General features: G+C 48.9%; 1 protein-coding gene across 1 annotated transcript in view; it reads left to right on the top strand.

Moving 5' to 3' along the window:
• LOC141176355 (myosin-4) overlaps positions 1 to 21,941 on the top strand; it is a 104,812-nt gene that overhangs the window by 60,158 nt on the left and 22,713 nt on the right. Inside the window, exons 4-7 of the mRNA XM_073660301.1 lie at positions 19,719 to 19,862; positions 20,192 to 20,348; positions 20,698 to 20,725; positions 20,958 to 21,066. Of these exons, the coding sequence (XP_073516402.1) occupies positions 19,719 to 19,862; positions 20,192 to 20,348; positions 20,698 to 20,725; positions 20,958 to 21,066 (438 nt within the window). The remainder of the gene's footprint in view (positions 1 to 19,718; positions 19,863 to 20,191; positions 20,349 to 20,697; positions 20,726 to 20,957; positions 21,067 to 21,941) is intronic.

Genomic DNA, 21,941 nt, shown 5'->3' with positions numbered 1-21,941 from the left:
TACAGGATGATGACACTGGGGGTACAGGATAATGACACTCGAGGTACAGGATAATGACACTGACACTCGGTGTACAGGATAATGACACTTGGGGTACAGGATAATGACACTGACACTTGGGGTACAGGATAATGACACTGACACTCGGGGTACAGGATAATGACACTGACACTGGGGGTACAGGATAATGACACTGGGGGTACAGGATAATGACACTAGGGGTACAGGATGATGACACTGGGAGTACAGGATGATGACACTGGGGGTACAGGATAATGACACTCGGGGTACAGGATAATGACACTGACACTCGGGGTACAGGATAATGACACTGGGGGTACAGGATAATGACACTGGGGGTACAGGATAATGACACTGACACTTGGGGTACAGGATAATGACACTGACACTCGGGGTACAGGATAATGACACTCGGGGTACAGGATAATGACACTGACACTGGGGGTACAGGATAATGACACTGGGGTACAGGATAATGACACTAGGGGTACAGGATGATGACATTGGGAGTACAGGATGATGACACTGGGGGTACAGGATAATGACACTGGGGGTACAGGATAATGACACTGACACTTGGGGTACAGGATAATGACACTGACACTCGGGGTACAGGATAATGACACTCGGGGTACAGGATATTGACACTGACACTGGGGGTACAGGATAATGACACTGGGGTACAGGATAATGACACTGACACTGGGGGTACAGGATAATGACACTCGGGGTACAGGATAATGACACTGACACTCGTTGTACAGGATAATGACACTGGGGTACAGGATAATGACACTGGGGTACAGGATAATGACACTGGGGGTACAGAATAATGACACTGACACTTGGGGTACAGGATAATGACACTGACACTCGGGGTACAGGATAATGACACTCGGCGTACAGGATAATGACACTGACACTGGGGGTACAGGATAATGACACTCGGGGTACAGGATAATGACACTGACACTCGTTGTACAGGATAATGACACTGGGGTACAGGATAATGACACTGGGGGTACAGGATAATGACACTGACTCTTGGGGTACAGGATAATGACACTGACACTCGGGGTACAGGAAAATGACACTGACACTCGGGGTACAGGATAATGAAACTCGGGGTACAGGATAATGACACTGACACTGGGGGTACAGGATAATGACACTGGGAGTACAGGATGATGACACTGGGGGTACAGGATAATGACACTCGGGGTACAGGATAATGACACTGACACTCGGGGTACAGGATAATGACACTGGGGGTACAGGATAATGACACTGGGGGTACAGGATAATGACACTGACACTGGGGGTACAGGATAATGACACTGACACTCGGGGTACAGGATAATGAAACTCGGGGTACAGGATAATGACACTGACACTGGGGGTACAGGATAATGACACTGGGGGTACAGGATAATGACACTAGGGGTACAGGATGATGACACTGGGAGTACAGGATGATGACACTGGGGGTACAGGATAATGACACTGACACTCGGTGTACAGGATAATGACACTGGGGTACAGGATAATGACACTGGGGGTACAGGATAATGACACTGACACTGGGGGTACAGGATAATGACACTGGGGTACAGGATAATGACACTCGGGGTACAGGATAATGACACTGACACTCGGTGTACAGGATAATGACACTGGGGTACAGGATAATGACACTGGGGGTACAGGATAATGACACTGGGGTACAGGATAATGACACTCGGGGTACAGGATAAAGACACTGACACTCGGTGTACAGGATAATGACACTCGGGGTACACGATAATGACACTGGGGGTACAGGATAATGACACTGACACTGGGGGTACAGGATAATGACACTGGGGTACAGGATAATGACACTCGGGGTACAGGATAATGACACTGACACTGGGGGCACAGGATAATGACACTCGGGGTACAGGATAATGACACTGACACTGGGGGTACAGGATAATGACACTGGGGTACAGGATAATGACACTGACACTGGGGGTACAGGATAATGACACTGACACTGGGGGTACAGGATAATGACACTGACACTGGGGGTACAGGATAATGACACTGGGGTACAGGATAATGACACTAGGGGTACAGGATGATGACACTGGGAGTACAGGATGATGACACTGGGAGTACAGGATAATGACACTCGGGGTACAGGATAATGACACTGACACTCGGTGTACAGGATAATGACACTTGGGGTACAGGATAATGACACTGACACTTGGGGTACAGGATAATGACACTGACACTCGGGGTACAGGATAATGACACTCGGGGTACAGGATAATGACACTGACACTGGGGGTACAGGATAATGACACTGACACTGGGGGTACAGGATAATGACACTGGGGTACAGGATAATGACACTAGGGGTACAGGATGATGACACTGGGAGTACAGGATGATGACACTGGGAGTACAGGATAATGACACTCGGGGTACAGGATAATGACACTGACACTCGGTGTACAGGATAATGACACTTGGGGTACAGGATAATGACACTGACACTTGGGGTACAGGATAATGACACTGACACTCGGGGTACAGGATAATGACACTCGGGGTACAGGATAATGACACTGACACTGGGGGTACAGGATAATGACACTGGGGGTACAGGATAATGACACTAGGGGTACAGGATGATGACACTAGGGGTACAGGATGATGACACTGGGGGTACAGGATAATGACACTCGGGGTACAGGATAATGACACTGACACTCGGGGTACAGGATAATGACACTGGGGTACAGGATAATGACACTTGGGGTACAGGATAATGACACTGACACTTGGGGTACAGGATAATGACACTGACACTCGGGGTACAGGATAATGACACTCGGGGTACAGGATAATGACACTGACACTGGGGGTACAGGATAATGACACTGGGGTACAGGATAATGACAGTGGGGGTACAGGATAATGACACTAGGGGTATAGGATGATGACACTGGGAGTACAGGATGATGACACTGGGGGTACAGGATAATGACACTGGGGTACAGGATAATGACACTGGGGGTACAGGATAATGACACTGACACTCGGGGTACAGGATAATGACACTGACACTCGGGGTACAGGATAATGACACTCGGGGTACAGGATAATGACACTGACACTGGGGGTACAGGATAATGACACTGGTGTACAGGATAATGACACTCGGGGTACAGGATAATGACACTCGGGGTACAGGATAATGACACTGACACTCGGTGTACAGGATAATGACACTGGGGTACAGGATAATGACACTGGGGGTACAGGATAATGACACTGACACTTGGGGTACAGGATAATGACACTCGGGGTACAGGATAATGACACTGACACTGGGGGTACAGGATAATGACGCTAGGGATACAGGATGATGACACTGGGAGTACAGGATAATGACACTCGGGGTACAGGATAATGACACTGACACTCGGTGTACAGGATAATGACACTGGGGTACAGGATAATGACACTGGGGGTACAGGATAATGACACTGACACTTGGGGTACAGGATAATGACACTGACACTCGGGGTACAGGATAATGACACTCGGGGTACAGGATAATGACACTGACACTGGGGGTACAGGATAATGACCCTGGAGTACAGGATAATGACACTGGGGGTACAGGATAATGACACTAGGGGTACAGGATGATGACACAGGGAGTACAGGATGATGACACTGGGGGTAGAGGATAATGACACTCGGGGTACAGGATAATGACACTGACACTCGGTGTACAGGATAATGACACTGGGGGTACAGGATAATGACACTGGGGGTACAGGATAATGACACTGACACTTGGGGTACAGGATAATGACACTGACACTCGGGGTACAGGATAATGAAACTCGGGGTAGAGGATAATGACACTGACACTGGGGGTGCAGGATAATGACACTGGGGTACAGGATAATGACACTGGGGGTACAGGATAATGACACTAGGGGTACAGGATGATGACACTGGGAGTACAGGATGATGACACTGGGGGTACAGGATAATGACACTCGGGGTACAGGATAATGACACTGACACTCGGTGTACAGGAAAATGACACTGGGGTACAGGATAATGACACTGGGGGTACAGGATAATGACACTGACACTGGGGGTACAGGATAATGACACTGGGGTACAGGATAATGACACTCGGGGTACAGGATAATGACACTGACACTGGGGGCACAGGATAATGACACTCGGGGTATAGGATAATGACACTGACACTGGGGGTACAGGATAATGACACTGGGGTACAGGATAATGACACTGACACTGGGGGTACAGGATAATGACACTGACACTGGGGGCACAGGATAATGACATTCGGGGTACAGGATAATGACACTGACACTGGGGGTACAGGATAATGACACTGGGGTACAGGATAATGACACTGGGGGTACAGGATAATGACACTGGGAGTACAGGATGATGACACTGGGGGTACAGGATAATGACACTGGGGGTACAGGATAATGACACTAGGGGTACAGGATGATGACACTGGGAGTACAGGATGATGACACTGGGGGTACAGGATAATGACACTCGGGGTACAGGATAATGACACTGACACTCGGTGTACAGGATAATGACACTGGGGTACAGGATAATGACACTGGGGGTACAGGATAATGACACTGACACTTGGGGTACAGGATAATGACACTGACACTCGGGGTACAGGATAATGACACTTGGGGTACAGGATAATGACACTGACACTGGGGGTACAGGATAATGACACTGGGGTACAGGATAATGACACTGGGGGTACAGGATAATGACACTAGGGGTACAGGATGATGACACTGGGAGTACAGGATGATGACACTGGGGGTACAGGATAATGACACTCGGGGTACAGGATAATGACACTGATACTCGGTGTACAGGATAATGACACTGGGGTACAGGATAATGACACTGGGGGTACAGGATAATGAAACTGACACTTGGGGTACAGGATAATGACACTCGGGGTACAGGATAATGACACTGACACTGGGGGTACAGGATAATGACACTGGGGTACAGGATAATGACACTGGGGGTACAGGATAATGACACTAGGGGTACAGGATGATGACACTGGGAGTACAGGATAATGACACTCGGGGTACAGGATAATGACACTGACACTCGGTGTACAGGATAATGACACTGGGGTACAGGATAATGACACTGGGGGTACAGGATAATGACACTGACACTTGGGGTACAGGATAATGACACTGACACTCGGGGTACAGGAAAATGACACTCGGGGTACAGGATAATGACACTGACACTGGGGGTACAGGATAATGACACTGGGAGTACAGGATGATGACACTAGGGGTGCAGGATAATGACACTGGGGGTACAGGATAATGACACTGGGGGTACAGGATAATGACACTAGGGGTACAGGATGATGACACTGGGAGTACAGGATGATGACACTGGGGGTACAGGATAATGACACTCGGGGTACAGGATAATGACACTGACACTCGGTGTACAGGATAATGACACTGGGGTACAGGATAATGACACTGGGGGTACAGGATAATGACACTGACACTTGGGGTACAGGATAATGACACTGACACTCGGGGTACAGGATAATGACACTCGGGGTACAGGATAATGACACTGACACTGGGGGTACAGGATAATGACACTGGGGGTACAGGATAATGACACTGGGGGTACAGGATAATGACACTGACACTCGGGGTACAGGATAATGACACTCGGGGTACAGGATAATGACACTGACACTGGGGGTACAGGATAATGACACTGGGGTACAGGATAATGACACTGGGGGTACAGGATAATGACACTAGGGGTACAGGATGATGACACTGGGAGTACAGGATGATGACACTGGGGGTACAGGATAATGACACTCGGGGTACAGGATAATGACACTGACACTCGGTGTACAGGATAATGACACTGGGGTACAGGATAATGACACTCGGGGTACAGGATAATGACACTGGGGGTACAGGATAATGACACTGACACTTGGGGTACAGGATAATGACACTGACACTCGGGGTACAGGATAATGACACTCGGGGTACAGGATAATGACACTGACACTGGGGGTACAGGATAATGACACTGGGGTACAGGATAATGACACTGGGGGTACAGGATAATGACACTAGGGGTACAGGATGATGACACTGGGAGTACAGGATGATGACACTGGGGGTACAGGATAATGACACTCGGGGTACAGGATAATGACACTGACACTCGGTGTACAGGATAATGACACTGGGGTACAGGATAATGACACTGGGGGTACAGGATAATGACACTGACACTTGGGGTACAGGATATTGACACTGACACTCGGGGTACAGGATAATGACACTTGGGGTACAGGATAATGACACTGACACTGGGGGTACAGGATAATGACGCTGACACTCGGGGTACAGGATAATGACACTCGGGGTACAGGATAATGACACTGACACTGGGGGTACAGGATAATGACACTCGGGGTACAGGATAATGACACTGACACTGGGGGTACAGGATAATGATACTGGGGTACAGGATAATGACACTGGGGGTACAGGATAATGACACTAGGGGTACAGGATGATGACACTGGGAGTACAGGATGATGACACTGGGGGTACAGGATAATGACACTCGGGGTACAGGATAATGACACTGACACTCGGTGTACAGGATAATGACACTGGGGTACAGGATAATGACACTGGGGGTACAGGATAATGACACTGACACTTGGGGTACAGGATAATGACACTGACACTCGGGGGACAGGATAATGACACTCGGGGTACAGGATAATGACACTGGGGTACAGGATAATGACACTGGGAGTACAGGATGATGACACTGGGGGTACAGGATGATGACACTGGGAGTACAGGATGATGACACTGGGGGTACAGGATAATGACACTGGGGTACAGGATAATGACACTGGGGGTACAGGATAATGACACTGACACTTGGGGTACAGGATATTGACACTGACACTCGGGGTACAGGATAATGACACTTGGGGTACAGGATAATGACACTGACACTGGGGGTACAGGATAATGACGCTGACACTCGGGGTACAGGATAATGACACTCGGGGTACAGGATAATGACACTGACACTGGGCGTACAGGATAATGACACTCGGGGTACAGGATAATGACACTGACACTGGGGGTACAGGATAATGATACTGGGGTACAGGATAATGACACTGGGGGTACAGGATAATGACACTAGGGGTACAGGATGATGACACTGGGAGTACAGGATGATGACACTGGGGGTACAGGATAATGACACTCGGGGTACAGGATAATGACACTGACACTTGGGGTACAGGATAATGACACTGACACTCGGGGGACAGGATAATGACACTCGGGGTACAGGATAATGACACTGGGAGTACAGGATGATGACACTGGGGGTACAGGATGATGACACTGGGAGTACAGGATGATGACACTGGGGGTACAGGATAATGACACTGGGGTACAGGATAATGACACTGGGGGTATAGGATAATGACACTAGGGGTACAGGATGATGACACTGGGAGTACAGGATGATGACACTGGGGGAACAGGATAATGACACTCGGGGTACAGGATAATGACACTGACACTCGGTGTACAGGATAATGACACTGGGGTACAGGATAATGACACTGGGGTACAGAATAATGACACTGGGGGTACAGGATAATGACACTGACACTCGGGGTACAGGATAATGACACTGGGGTACAGGATAATGACACTGGGGGTACAGGATAATGACACTGACACTGGGTGTACAGGATAATGACACTGGGGTACAGGATAATTACACAGGGGGTACAGGATAATGACACTGGGAGTACAGGATAATGACACTGACACTTGGGGTACAGGATAATGACACTGACACTCGGGGTACTGGATAATGACACTCGGGGTACAGGATAATGACACTGACACTGGGGGTACAGGATAATGACACTGGGCGTACAGGATAATGACACTAGGGGTACAGGATGATGACACTGGGGGTACAGGATGATGACACTGGGGGTACAGGATAATGACACTGGGGGTACAGGATGATGACACTGGGGTACATGATAATGACACTGACACTCGTTGTACAGGATAATGACACTGGGGGTACAGGATAATGACACTCGGGGTACAGGATAATGACACTGGGGGTACAGGATAATGACACTGACACTTGGGGTACAGGATAATGACACTGACACTCGGGGTACAGGATAATGACACTCGGGGTACAGGATAATGACACTGACACTGGGGGTACAGGATAATGACACTGGGGTACAGGATAATGACACTGGGGGTACAGGATAATGACACTAGGGGTACAGGATGATGACACTGGGAGTACAGGATGATGACACTGGGGGTACAGGATAATGACACTCGGGGTACAGGATAATGACACTGACACTCAGTGTACAGGATAATGACACTGGGGTACAGGATAATGACACTGGGGGTACAGGATAATGACACTGACACTTGGGGTACAGGATAATGACACTCGGGGTACAGGATAATGACACTGGGGGTACAGGATAATGACACTGGGGTACAGGATAATGACACTGGGGGTACAGGATAATGACACTAGGGGTACAGGATGATGACACTGGGAGTACAGGATGATGACACTGGGGGTACAGGATAATGACACTCGGGGTACAGGATAATGACACTGACACTCGTTGTACAGGATAATGACACTGGGGTACAGGATAATGACACTGGGGGTACAGGATAATGACACTGACACTTGGGGTACAGGATAATGACACTGACACTCGGGGTACATGATAATGACACTCGGGGTACAGGATAATGACACTGACACTGGGGGTACAGGATAATGACACTGGGGTACAGGATAATGACACTGGGGGTACAGGATAATGACACTAGGGGTACAGGATGATGACACTGGGAGTACAGGATGATGACACTGGGGGTACAGGATAATGACACTGGGGTACAGGATAATGACACTGGGGGTACAGGATAATGACACTAGGGGTACAGGATGATGACACTCGGTGTACAGGATAATGACACTGGGGTACAGGATAATGACACTGGGGGTACAGGATAATGACACTGACACTTGGGGTACAGGATAATGACACTCGGGGTACAGGATAATGACACTGACACTCGGGGTACAGGATAATGACACTCGGGGTACAGGATAATGACACTGACACTGGGGGTACAGGATAATGACACTGGGGGTACAGGATAATGACACTGGGGGTACAGGATAATGACACTTGGGGTATAGGATGATGACACTGGGAGTACAGGATGATGACACTGGGGGTACAGGATAATGACACTAGGGGTACAGGATGATGACACTGGGGGTACAGGATAATGACACTCGGGGTACAGGATAATGACACTGACACTCGGTGTACAGGATAATGACACTGGGGTACAGGATAATGACACTGGGGGTACAGGATAATAACACTGGGGGTACAGGATAATGACACTCGGGGTACAGGATAATGACACTGACACTTGGGGTACAGGATAATGACACTGACACTCGGGGTACAGGATAATGACACTGGGGTACAGGATAATGACACTGGGGGTACAGGATAATGACACTATGGGTACAGGATGATGACACTGGGAGTACAGGATGATGACACTGGGGGTACAGGATAATGACACTCGGGGTACAGGATAATGACACTGACACTCGGTGTACAGGATAATGACACTGGGTACAGGATAATGACACTGGGGGTACAGGATAATGACACTGACACTTGGGGTACAGGATAATGACACTGACACTCGGGGTACAGGATAATGACACTCGGGGTACAGGATAATGACACTGACACTGGGGGTACAGGATAATGACACTGGGGTACAGGATAATGACACTGACACTCGGTGTACAGGATAATGACACTGGGGTACAGGATAATGACACTGGGGGTACAGGATAATGACACTGACACTTGGGGTACAGGATAATGACACTGACACTCGGGGTACAGAATAATGACACTCGGGGTACAGGATAATGACACTGACACTGGGGGTACAGGATAATGACACTGGGGTGCAGGATAATGACACTGGGGGTACAGGATAATGACACTGGGGGTACAGGATAATGACACTGACACTGGGGGTACAGGATAATGACACTGGGGTGCAGGATAATGACACTGGCGGTACAGGATAATGATACTGGGGTACAGGATAATGACACTAGGGGTACAGGATGATGACACTGGGAGTACAGGATGATGACACTGGGGGTACAGGATGATGACACTGGGGGTACAGGATGATGACACTGGGAGTACAGGATAATGACACTGGGGGTACAGGATAATGACACTGACACTGGGGGTACAGGATAATGACACTGGGGTGCAGGATAATGACACTGGCGGTACAGGATAATGATACTGGGGGTACAGGATAATGACACTAGGGGTACAGGATGATGACACTGGGAGTACAGGATGATGACACTGGGAGTACAGGATGATGACACTGGGGGTACAGGATGATGACACTGGGGGTACAGGATGATGACACTGGGAGTACAGGATGATGACACTCGGTGTACAGGATAATGACACTGACACTGTGGGAACAGGATAATGACACTGACACTCGGGGTACAGGATAATGACACTCGGGGTACAGGATAATGACACTGACACTCGGGGTACAGGATAATGACACTCGGTGTACAGGATAATGACACTGACACTGGGGGAACAGGATAATGACACTGACACTCGGGGTACAGGATAATGACACTCGGGGTACAGGATGATGACACTGGGAGTACAGGATGATGACACTCGGTGTACAGGATAATGACACTGACACTGGGGGAACAGGATAATGACACTGACACTCGGGGTACAGGATAATGACACTCGGGGTACAGGATAATGACACGGACACTCGGGGTACAGGATAATGACACTCGGGGTACAGGATGATGACACTGGGGGTACAGGATAATGACACTCGGGGTACAGGATGATGACACTGGGAGTACAGGATAATGACACTCGGGGTACAGGATAATGACATTCGGGGTACAGGATGATGACACTGGGAGTACAGGATAATGACACTCGGGGTACAGGATGATGACACTCGGTGTACAGGATAATGACACTGGAGGTACAGGATAATGACACTGACACTCGGTGTACAGGATAATGACACTGGGGTACAGGATAATGACACTGGGGGTACAGGATAATGACACTGGGGGTACAGGATAATGACACTCGGGGTACAGGATGATGACACTGGGAGTACAGGATAATGACACTCGGGGTACAGGATAATGACACTGACACTCGGTGTACAGGATAATGACACTGGGGGTACAGGATAATGACACTGGGGGTACAGGATAATGACACTGACACTCGGGGTACAGGATAATGACACTCGGGGTACAGGATAATGACACTGACACTGGGGGTACAGGATAATGACACTGGGGGTACAGGATAATGACACTAGGGGTACAGGATGATGACACTGGGAGTACAGGATGATGACACTGGGAGTACAGGATGATGACACTGGGGGTACAGGATAATGACACTCGGGGTACAGGATAATGACACTGACACTCGGTGTACAGGATAATGACACTGGGGTACAGGATAATGACACTGACACTCGGGGTACAGGATAATGACACTGGGGGTACAGGATAATGACACTGACACTGGGGGTACAGGATAATGACACTGGGGTACAGGATAATGACACTGGGGGTGCAGGATAATGACACTAGGGGTACAGGATAATGACACTGACACTCGGGGTACAGGATAATGACACTGGGGGTACAGGATAATGACACTGACACTGGGGGTACAGGATAATGACACTGGGGGTACAGGATAATGACACTGACACTGGGGGTACAGGATAATGACACTGGGGGTACAGGATAATGACACTGACACTGGGGGTACAGGATAATGACACTGGGGTACAGGATAATGACACTGGGGGTGCAGGATAATGACACTAGGGGTACAGGATGATGACACTGGGAGTACAGGATGATGACACTGGGGGTACAGGATAATGACACTCGGGGTACAGGATAATGACACTGACACTCGGTGTACAGGATAATGACACTGGGGTACAGGATAATGACACTGGGGGTACAGGATAATGACACTCGGGGTACAGGATGATGACACTGGGAGTACAGGATGATGACACTGGGGGTACAGGATAATGACACTCGGGGTACAGGATAATGACACTGACACTCGGTGTACAGGATAATGACACTGGGGTACAGGATGATGACACTGGGGGTACAGGATAATGACACTCGGGGTACAGGATAATGACACTGACACTCGGTGTACAGGATAATGACACTGGGGTACAGGATAATGACACTGGGGGTGCAGGATAATGACACTAGGGGTACAGGATGATGACACTGGGAGTACAGGATGATGACACTGGGGGTACAGGATAATGACACTCGGGGTACAGGATAATGACACTGACACTCGGTGTACAGGATAATGACACTGGGGTACAGGATGATGACACTGGGGGTACAGGATAATGACACTCGGGGTACAGGATAATGACACTGACACTCGGTGTACAGGATAATGACACTGGGGTACAGGATAATGACACTGGGGTACAGGATAATGACACTCGGGGTACAGGATAATGACACTGACACTGGGGGTACAGGATAATGACACTGGGGTACAGGATAATGACACTGGGGGTACAGGATAATGACACTCGGGGTACAGGATAATGACACTGACACTCGGTGTACAGGATAATGACACTGGGGTACAGGATAATGACACTGGGGGTACAGGATAATGACACTGACACTTGGGGTACAGGATGATGACACTGGGAGTACAGGATGATGACACTGGGGGTACAGGATAATGACACTCGGGGTACAGGATAATGACACTGACACTTGGGGTACAGGATGATGACACTGGGAGTACAGGATAATGATACTGGGGTACAGGATAATGACACTGGGGGTACAGGATAATGACACTGACACTTGGGGTACAGGATAATGACACTGACACTCGGGGTACAGGATAATGACACTCGGGGTACAGGATAATGACACTGACACTGGGGGTACAGGATAATGACACTGGGGTACAGGATAATGACACTGGGGGTACAGGATAATGACACTAGGGGTACAGGATGATGACACTGGGAGTACAGGATGATGACACTGGGGGTACAGGATAATGACACTCGGGGTACAGGATAATGACACTGACACTCGGTGTACAGGATAATGACACTGGGGTACAGGATAATGACACTGGGGGTACAGGATAATGACACTGACACTTGGGGTACAGGATAATGACACTGACACTCGGGGTACAGGATAATGACACTCGGGGTACAGGATAATGACACTGACACTGGGGGTACAGGATAATGACACTGGGGTGCAGGATAATGACACTGGGGGTACAGGATAATGACACTGGGGGTACAGGATGATGACACTGGGAGTACAGGATGATGACACTGGGGGTACAGGATGATGACACTGGGGGTACAGGATAATGACACTAGGGGTACAGGATGATGACACTGGGAGTACAGGATGATGACACTGGGGGGTACAGGATAATGACACTGACACTCGGGGTACAGGATAATGACACTGGGGTACAGGATAATGACACTGGGGGTACAGGATAATGACACTGGGGGTACAGGATAATGACACTGACACTCGGGGTACAGGATAATGACACTGACACTCGGGATACAGGATAATGACACTCGGGGTACAGGATAATGACACTGACACTCGGGGTACAGGATAATGACACTGACACTCGGGGTACAGGATAATGACACTGACACTCGGTGTACAGGATAATGACACTGGGGGTACAGGATAATGACACTGGGGGTACAGGATAATGACACTGACACTCGGGGTACAGGATAATGACACTGACACTCGGTGTACAGGATAATGACACTGGGGGTACAGGATAATGACACTGGGGGTACAGGATAATGACACTGACACTCGGGGTACAGGATAATGACACTCGGGGTACAGGATAATGACACTGGGGGTACAGGATAATGACACTGGGGCACAGGATAATGACACTAGGGGTACAGGATGATGACACTGGGAGTACAGGATGATGACACTGGGGGTACAGGATAATGACACTCGGGGTACAGGATAATGACACTGACACTCGGGGTACAGGATAATGACACTGACACTCGGGGTACAGGATGATGACACTGACACTGGGGGTACAGGATAATGACACTCGGTGTACAGGATGATGACACTGGGGGTACAGGATAATGACACTCGGGGTACAGGATAATGACACTGACACTCGGGGTACAGGATAATGACACTGACACTCGGGGTACAGGATAATGACACTGACACTGGGGGTACAGGATAATGACACTCGGTGTACAGGATGATGACACTGGGGGTACAGGATAATGACACTCGGGGTACAGGATAATGACACTGACACTCGGTGTACAGGATAATGACACTGGGGTACAGGATAATGACACTGACACTCGGGGTACAGGATAATGACACTGGGGGTACAGGATAATGACACTGACACTGGGGGTACAGGATAATGACACTGGGGGTGCAGGATAATGACACTAGGGGTACAGGATAATAACACTGACACTCGGGGTACAGGATGATGACACTGACACTCGGTGTACAGGATAATGACACTGACACTCAGTGTACAGGATAATGACACTGGGGGTACAGGATAATGACACTGACACTCGGGGTACAGGATAATGACACTGGGGTACAGGATAATGACACTGGGGGTACAGGATAATAACACTGACACTCGGGGTACAGGATAATGACACTGACACTGGGGGTACAGGATAATGACACTGGGGTACAGGATAATGACACTGGGGGTACAGGATAATGACACTAGGGGTACAGGATGATGACACTGGGAGTACAGGATGATGACACTGGGGGTACAGGATAATGACACTCGGGGTACAGGATAATAACACTGACACTCGGGGTACAGGATAATGACACTGACACTGGGGGTACAGGATAATGACACTGGGGCACAGGATAATGACACTGGGGGTACAGGATAATGACACTAGGGGTACAGGATGATGACACTGGGAGTACAGGATGATGACACTGGGGGTACAGGATAATGACACTCGGGGTACAGGATAATGACACTGACACTCGGTGTACAGGATAATGACACTGGGGTACAGGATAATGACACTGACACTCGGGGTACAGGATAATGACACTGGGGGTACAGGATAATGACACTGACACTGGGGGTACAGGATAATGACACTGGGGTACAGGATAATGACACTGGGGGTGCAGGATAATGACACTGACACTCAGTGTACAGGATAATGACACTGGGGGTACAGGATAATGACACTGACACTCGGGGTACAGGATAATGACACTGGGGTACAGGATAATGACACTGGGGGTACAGGATAATAACACTGACACTCGGGGTACAGGATAATGACACTGACACTGGGGGTACAGGATAATGACACTGGGGTACAGGATAATGACACTGGGGGTACAGGATAATGACACTAGGGGTACAGGATGATGACACTGGGAGTACAGGATGATGACACTGGGGGTACAGGATAATGACACTCGGGGTACAGGATAATAACACTGACACTCGGGGTACAGGATAATGACACTGACACTGGGGGTACAGGATAATGACACTGGGGCACAGGATAATGACACTGGGGGTACAGGATAATGACACTAGGGGTACAGGATGATGACACTGGGAGTACAGGATGATGACACTGGGGGTACAGGATAATGACACTCGGGGTACAGGATAATGACACTGGGGTACAGGATAATGACACTCGGGGTACAGGATAATGACACTGGGGTACAGGATAATGACACTGACACTCGGGGTACAGGATAATGACACTGGGGGTACAGGATAATGACACTGACACTGGGGGTACAGGATAATGACACTGGGGTACAGGATAATTACACTGGGTGTACAGGATAATGACACTGGGGGTACAGGATAATGACACTGGGGGTACAGGATAATGACACTGACACTGGGGGTACAGGATAATGACACTGGGGTACAGGATAATGACACTGGGGGTACAGGATAATGACACTAGGGGTACAGGATAATGACACTGACACTGGGGGTACAGGATAATGACACTGGGGTGCAGGATAATGACACTGGGGGTACAGGATAATGACACTAGGGGTACAGGATGATGACACTGGGAGTACAGGATGATGACACTGGGGGTACAGGATGATGACACTGGGGGTACAGGATAATGACACTAGGGGTACAGGATGATGACACTGGGAGTACAGGATGATGACACTGGGGGGTACAGGATAATGACACTGACACTCGGGGTACAGGATAATGACACTGGGGTACAGGATAATGACACTGGGGGTACAGGATAATGACACTGGGGGTACAGGATAATGACACTGACACTCGGGGTACAGGATAATGACACTGACACTCGGGGTACAGGATAATGACACTCGGGGTACAGGATAATGACACTGACACTCGGGGTACAGGATAGTGACACTGACACTCGGGGTACAGGATAATGACACTGACACTCGGTGTACAGGATAATGACACTGGGGGTACAGGATAATGACACTGGGGGTACAGGATAATGACACTGACACTCGGGGTACAGGATAATGACACTGACACTCGGTGTACAGGATAATGACACTGGGGGTACAGGATAATGACACTGACACTGGGGGTACAGGATAATGACACTGGGGGTACAGGATAATGACACTGGGGGTACAGGATAATGACACTAGGGGTACAGGATGATGACACTGGGAGTACAGGATGATGACACTGGGGGTACAGGATAATGACACTCGGGGTACAGGATAATGACACTGACACTCGGGGTACAGGATAATGACACTGACACTCGGGGTACAGGATAATGACACTCGGGGTACAGGATAATGACACTGACACTGGGGGTACAGGATAATGACACTGGGGTACAGGATAATGACACTGGGGTACAGGATAATGACACTGACACTGGGGGTACAGGATAATGACACTGGGGTACAGGATAATGACACTGGGGGTACAGAATAATGACACTCGGGGTACAGGATAATGACACTGACACTGGGAGTACAGGATAATGACACTGGGGGTACAGGATAATGACACTGGGGTACAGGATGATGACACTGGGGGTACAGGATAATGACACTCGGGGTACAGGATAATGACACTCGGGGTACAGGATAATGACACTGACACTGGGGGTACAGGATAATGACACTGGGGTACAGGATAATGACACTGGGGGTACAGAATAATGACACTCGGGGTACAGGATAATGACACTGACACTGGGAGTACAGGATAATGACACTGGGGGTACAGGATAATGACACTGGGGTACAGGATGATGACACTGGGGGTACAGGATAATGACACTGACACTGGGGTTACAGGATAATGACACTGGGGGTACAGGATAATGACACTGACACTGGGGGTACAGGATAATGACACTGGGGTACAGGATAATGACACTGGGGGTGCAGGATAATGACACTAGGGGTACAGGATGATGACACTGACACTCGGGGTACAGGATAATGACACTGACACTCGTTGTACAGGATAATGACACTGGGTTACAGGATAATGACACTGGGGGTGCAGGATAATGACACTAGGGGTACAGGATAATGACACTGACACTCGGGGTACAGGATAATGACACTGACACTCGGTGTACAGGATAATGACACTGGGGGTACAGGATAATGACACTGACACTGGGGGTACAGGATAATGACACTGGGGGTACAGGATAATGACACTGACACTGGGGGTACAGGATAATGACACTGGGGTACAGGATAATGACACTGGGGGTGCAGGATAATGACACTAGGGGTACAGGATGATGACACTGGGAGTACAGTATGATGACACTGGGGGTACAGGATAATGACACTCGGGGTACAGGATAATGACACTGACACTCGGTGTACAGGATAATGACACTGGGGTACAGGATAATGACACTGGGGGTACAGGATAATGACACTTAGGGTACAGGATAATGACACTGACACTCGGGGTACAGGATAATGACACTCGGGGTACAGGATAATGACACTGGGGTACAGGATAATGACACTCGGGGTACAGGATAATGACACTGACACTGGGGGTACAGGATAATGACACTGGGGTACAGGATAATGACACTGGGGGTACAGGATAATGACACTGACACTCGGTGTACAGGATAATGACACTGGGGTACAGGATAATGACACTGACACTGGGGGTACAGGATGATGACACTGGGAGTACAGGATGATGACACTGGGGGTACAGGATAATGACACTCGGTGTACAGGATAATGACACTCGGTGTACAGGATGATGACACTGGGGTACAGGATAATGACACTGGGGGTACAGGATAATGACACTGACACTTGGGGTACAGGATAATGACACTGACACTCGGTGTACAGGATAATGACACTGGGGTACAGGATAATGACACTGACACTGGGGGTACAGGATGATGACACTGGGAGTACAGGATGATGACACTGGGGGTACAGGATAATGACACTCGGGGTACAGGATAATGACACTGACACTCAGTGTACAGGATAATGACACTGGGGTACAGGATAATGACACTGGGGGTACAGGATAATGACACTGACACTTGGGGTACAGGATAATGACACTGACACTCGGGGTACAGGATAATGACACTCGGGGTACAGGATAATGACACTGACACTGGGGGTACAGGATAATGACACTGGGGTACAGGATAATGACACTGGGGGTACAGGATAATGACACTAGGGGTACAGGATGATGACACTGGGAGTACAGGATGATGACACTGGGGGTACAGGATAATGACACTCGGGGTACAGGATAATGACACTGACACTCGGTGTACAGGATAATGATACTGGGGTACAGGATAATGACACTGGGGGTACAGGATAATGACACTAGGGGTACAGGATGATGACACTGGGAGTACAGGATGATGACACTGGGGGTACAGGATAATGACACTGGGGGTACAGGATAATGACACTGACACTTGGGGTACAGGATAATGACACTGGGGTACAGGATAATGACACTTGGGGAACAGGATAATGACACTTGGGGTACAGGATAATGACACTCGGGGTACAGGATAATGACACTGACAATCGGGGTACAGGATAATGATGCTGACACTCGGGATATGGATAATGACACTTACACTTGGGTACAGGATAATGACACTCGGGGTACAGGATAATGACACTCGGGGTACTTGGGGTGCACTGACACTGGGGGTACAGGATAATGACACTCGGGGTACTTGGGGTGCACTGACAATATGTACATTTGCCCTCAGACTGTAACAGTGAAGGATGACCAAGTTTTCCCCATGAACCCCCCAAAGTACGATAAGATAGAAGACATGGCGATGATGACCCACCTGAATGAACCCGCCGTCTTGTATAACCTCAAAGAGCGCTACGCGGCCTGGATGATCTACGTAAGTGCTTTGCTCCTTCAGGTCAGGATGGGACAAGTGATCAGACGGCCTCGTCAATATTCTCGTCCTTAACTCTCAGTTTAACACGTATAGATGTTGGGTGTTTCTATTTCTGAATTTCCGTAGCAACAATGTTGCAATGTAATAAAGTAATATTGTAACAAAGTAACAATCTAGTATGGCCGGATGTCTCTGGGTCTCATTCTTTCGCTGGAGACAGTGAGTTTCCGAGAACTCAACAGGGAATTTCTGACCCTAAATGAATCCCCGGCCATGTCCTGGTTCTTTTGCCTCGCCATTAACATATATCTCTTCCTGCTCAACCACAGACCTATTCTGGATTGTTCTGTGTCACCGTGAACCCCTACAAGTGGCTTCCGGTGTACAACCCCGAGGTGGTGGCAGGATACCGAGGCAAGAAGCGTCAGGAGGCCCCACCACACATCTTCTCCATCTCCGATAATGCTTATCAAGCCATGCTGACCGGTGAGTGTCTCAGAGAATGGTCATGATCTGTAGGACTTCTCCGAATTTTGGGTTGGAAGTCCATTGGGGTGATCCATAGATCGGCACCTGCTGTATGAGGGCAGCCTCAGTGATGATGGAGACGTGATGGGGAAAATGTAGGACGGGCCAGATGGTGGACCATAGATGGTCATATTAATTTTCTGGATCTGATGGTCCATCCAGTCTTTGAAGGTCGACACCCAGTTATAGGGTCATTCTCATCCCGATAGAGGTTAGACCCCCAGGACCCTCAGGCAGTGAGTCTCACCCATGACTAACGGGGTTAGGACTCTCCAGGACTAAAGACTCCCCTTTTCTTTCTCCGCAGATCGCGAGAACCAGTCCATCCTTATCACGTACGTATTATTATTCCTCCATCCAGTTATTGAAGACTGTTACATCAACGCCACTCCTCATGCCACTTCAGCTGCCAGAGTACAGGGGCTGGAAGTTTTGTCATAGGGACACTGGACTTATCAGTGTCCCTATTATTTCTCATGTCCAAAAATACCAGACTTGTGTACATTGCACATTTTTATGTCTCTTATATAAAGTACTCTCTGTTTATTTCTTTTTTTTTTATCGCAGTGGAGAATCCGGTGCTGGGAAAACTGTGAACACGAAACGCGTCATCCAATACTTTGCAACAATTGCAGCTGTTGGTGACAAGAAGAAAGAAGAAGCTTCCAAGAATAAGGTCTATCTATCTATTATCTATCTATCTATTTATAGTCTGACCAACTTCCCTGCCCCTGCTGAAGAAAAGCCTCCCCACAGCATGATGCTGCCACCACCATATGTGACGGTGGGGATGGTGTTTTCAGGGTTAGTTTTCCGCCACACATAGCATTTTGCATTTAGCTCATCTTGCCAGAGCCCCTTCCTCCACATGCTCGCTGTGTCCTCTATATGGGACTTCTTATGGCATTTAAAAATGTCTTTCTTCTTGCCACTCTGTCACACACAGTGTAAGAAAGACAAAGTGCAACACGAAGAGATGAGGAGAAGGGAGCCCAGACACTAAGGAACGGGGTGGGTGGAGACCTCCTAGGCTGATCTAATATCATCCTGTCTTCCCTACAGTCCCTATATTGGTTTCTCACCAATCGCCGAACAGGAAGATAAAACCCTGTATCACCCTAGAGCTAGGCCCTGGCTAGGGAAGGGGGGATGAGCACTAGTCAGTCCCCACTAACAACTAAAGACAACAAGGTAGACACACACGGGGGAAAATAACTTGGCTTGAGCCGACTTCAGAGAGATTACACACACGTCCTCTTAGCACCAGAGAGGATAAGCAGACTGCAGTAGCTCCAAGCTTTCACCAGGAAACATGCGAATATCACCGGCGCCTCCCTATGGCATGCTGAAAGCATTTAAATACTCAGGCCAGGGTGTTAATTAGCAAGAGGAAGGTAGCCGCTGGCTCCTAGAGTGAGACAGATCTAAGAAGGTGTCTGTAATGCCAAACGAAGAGATCTTCTGCAACCAACTGACTGTCACTTCTGACACACCCGCGACACACTCTTCCATAAAAGCCAGGTTTGTGGATACACGACTAATAGTTGTCCT

The sequence above is a fragment of the Phyllobates terribilis genome, unplaced genomic scaffold, assembly GCF_046119375.1.
Source record: "Phyllobates terribilis strain yellow unplaced genomic scaffold, ASM4611937v1 Scaffold_25__1_contigs__length_18738178, whole genome shotgun sequence".
In the NCBI taxonomy this organism is placed as follows: domain Eukaryota; kingdom Metazoa; phylum Chordata; class Amphibia; order Anura; family Dendrobatidae; genus Phyllobates; species Phyllobates terribilis.
The sequence above is the reverse complement of the archived record's forward strand: the minus strand, read 5'-3'. Positions and strand labels throughout refer to the sequence as shown.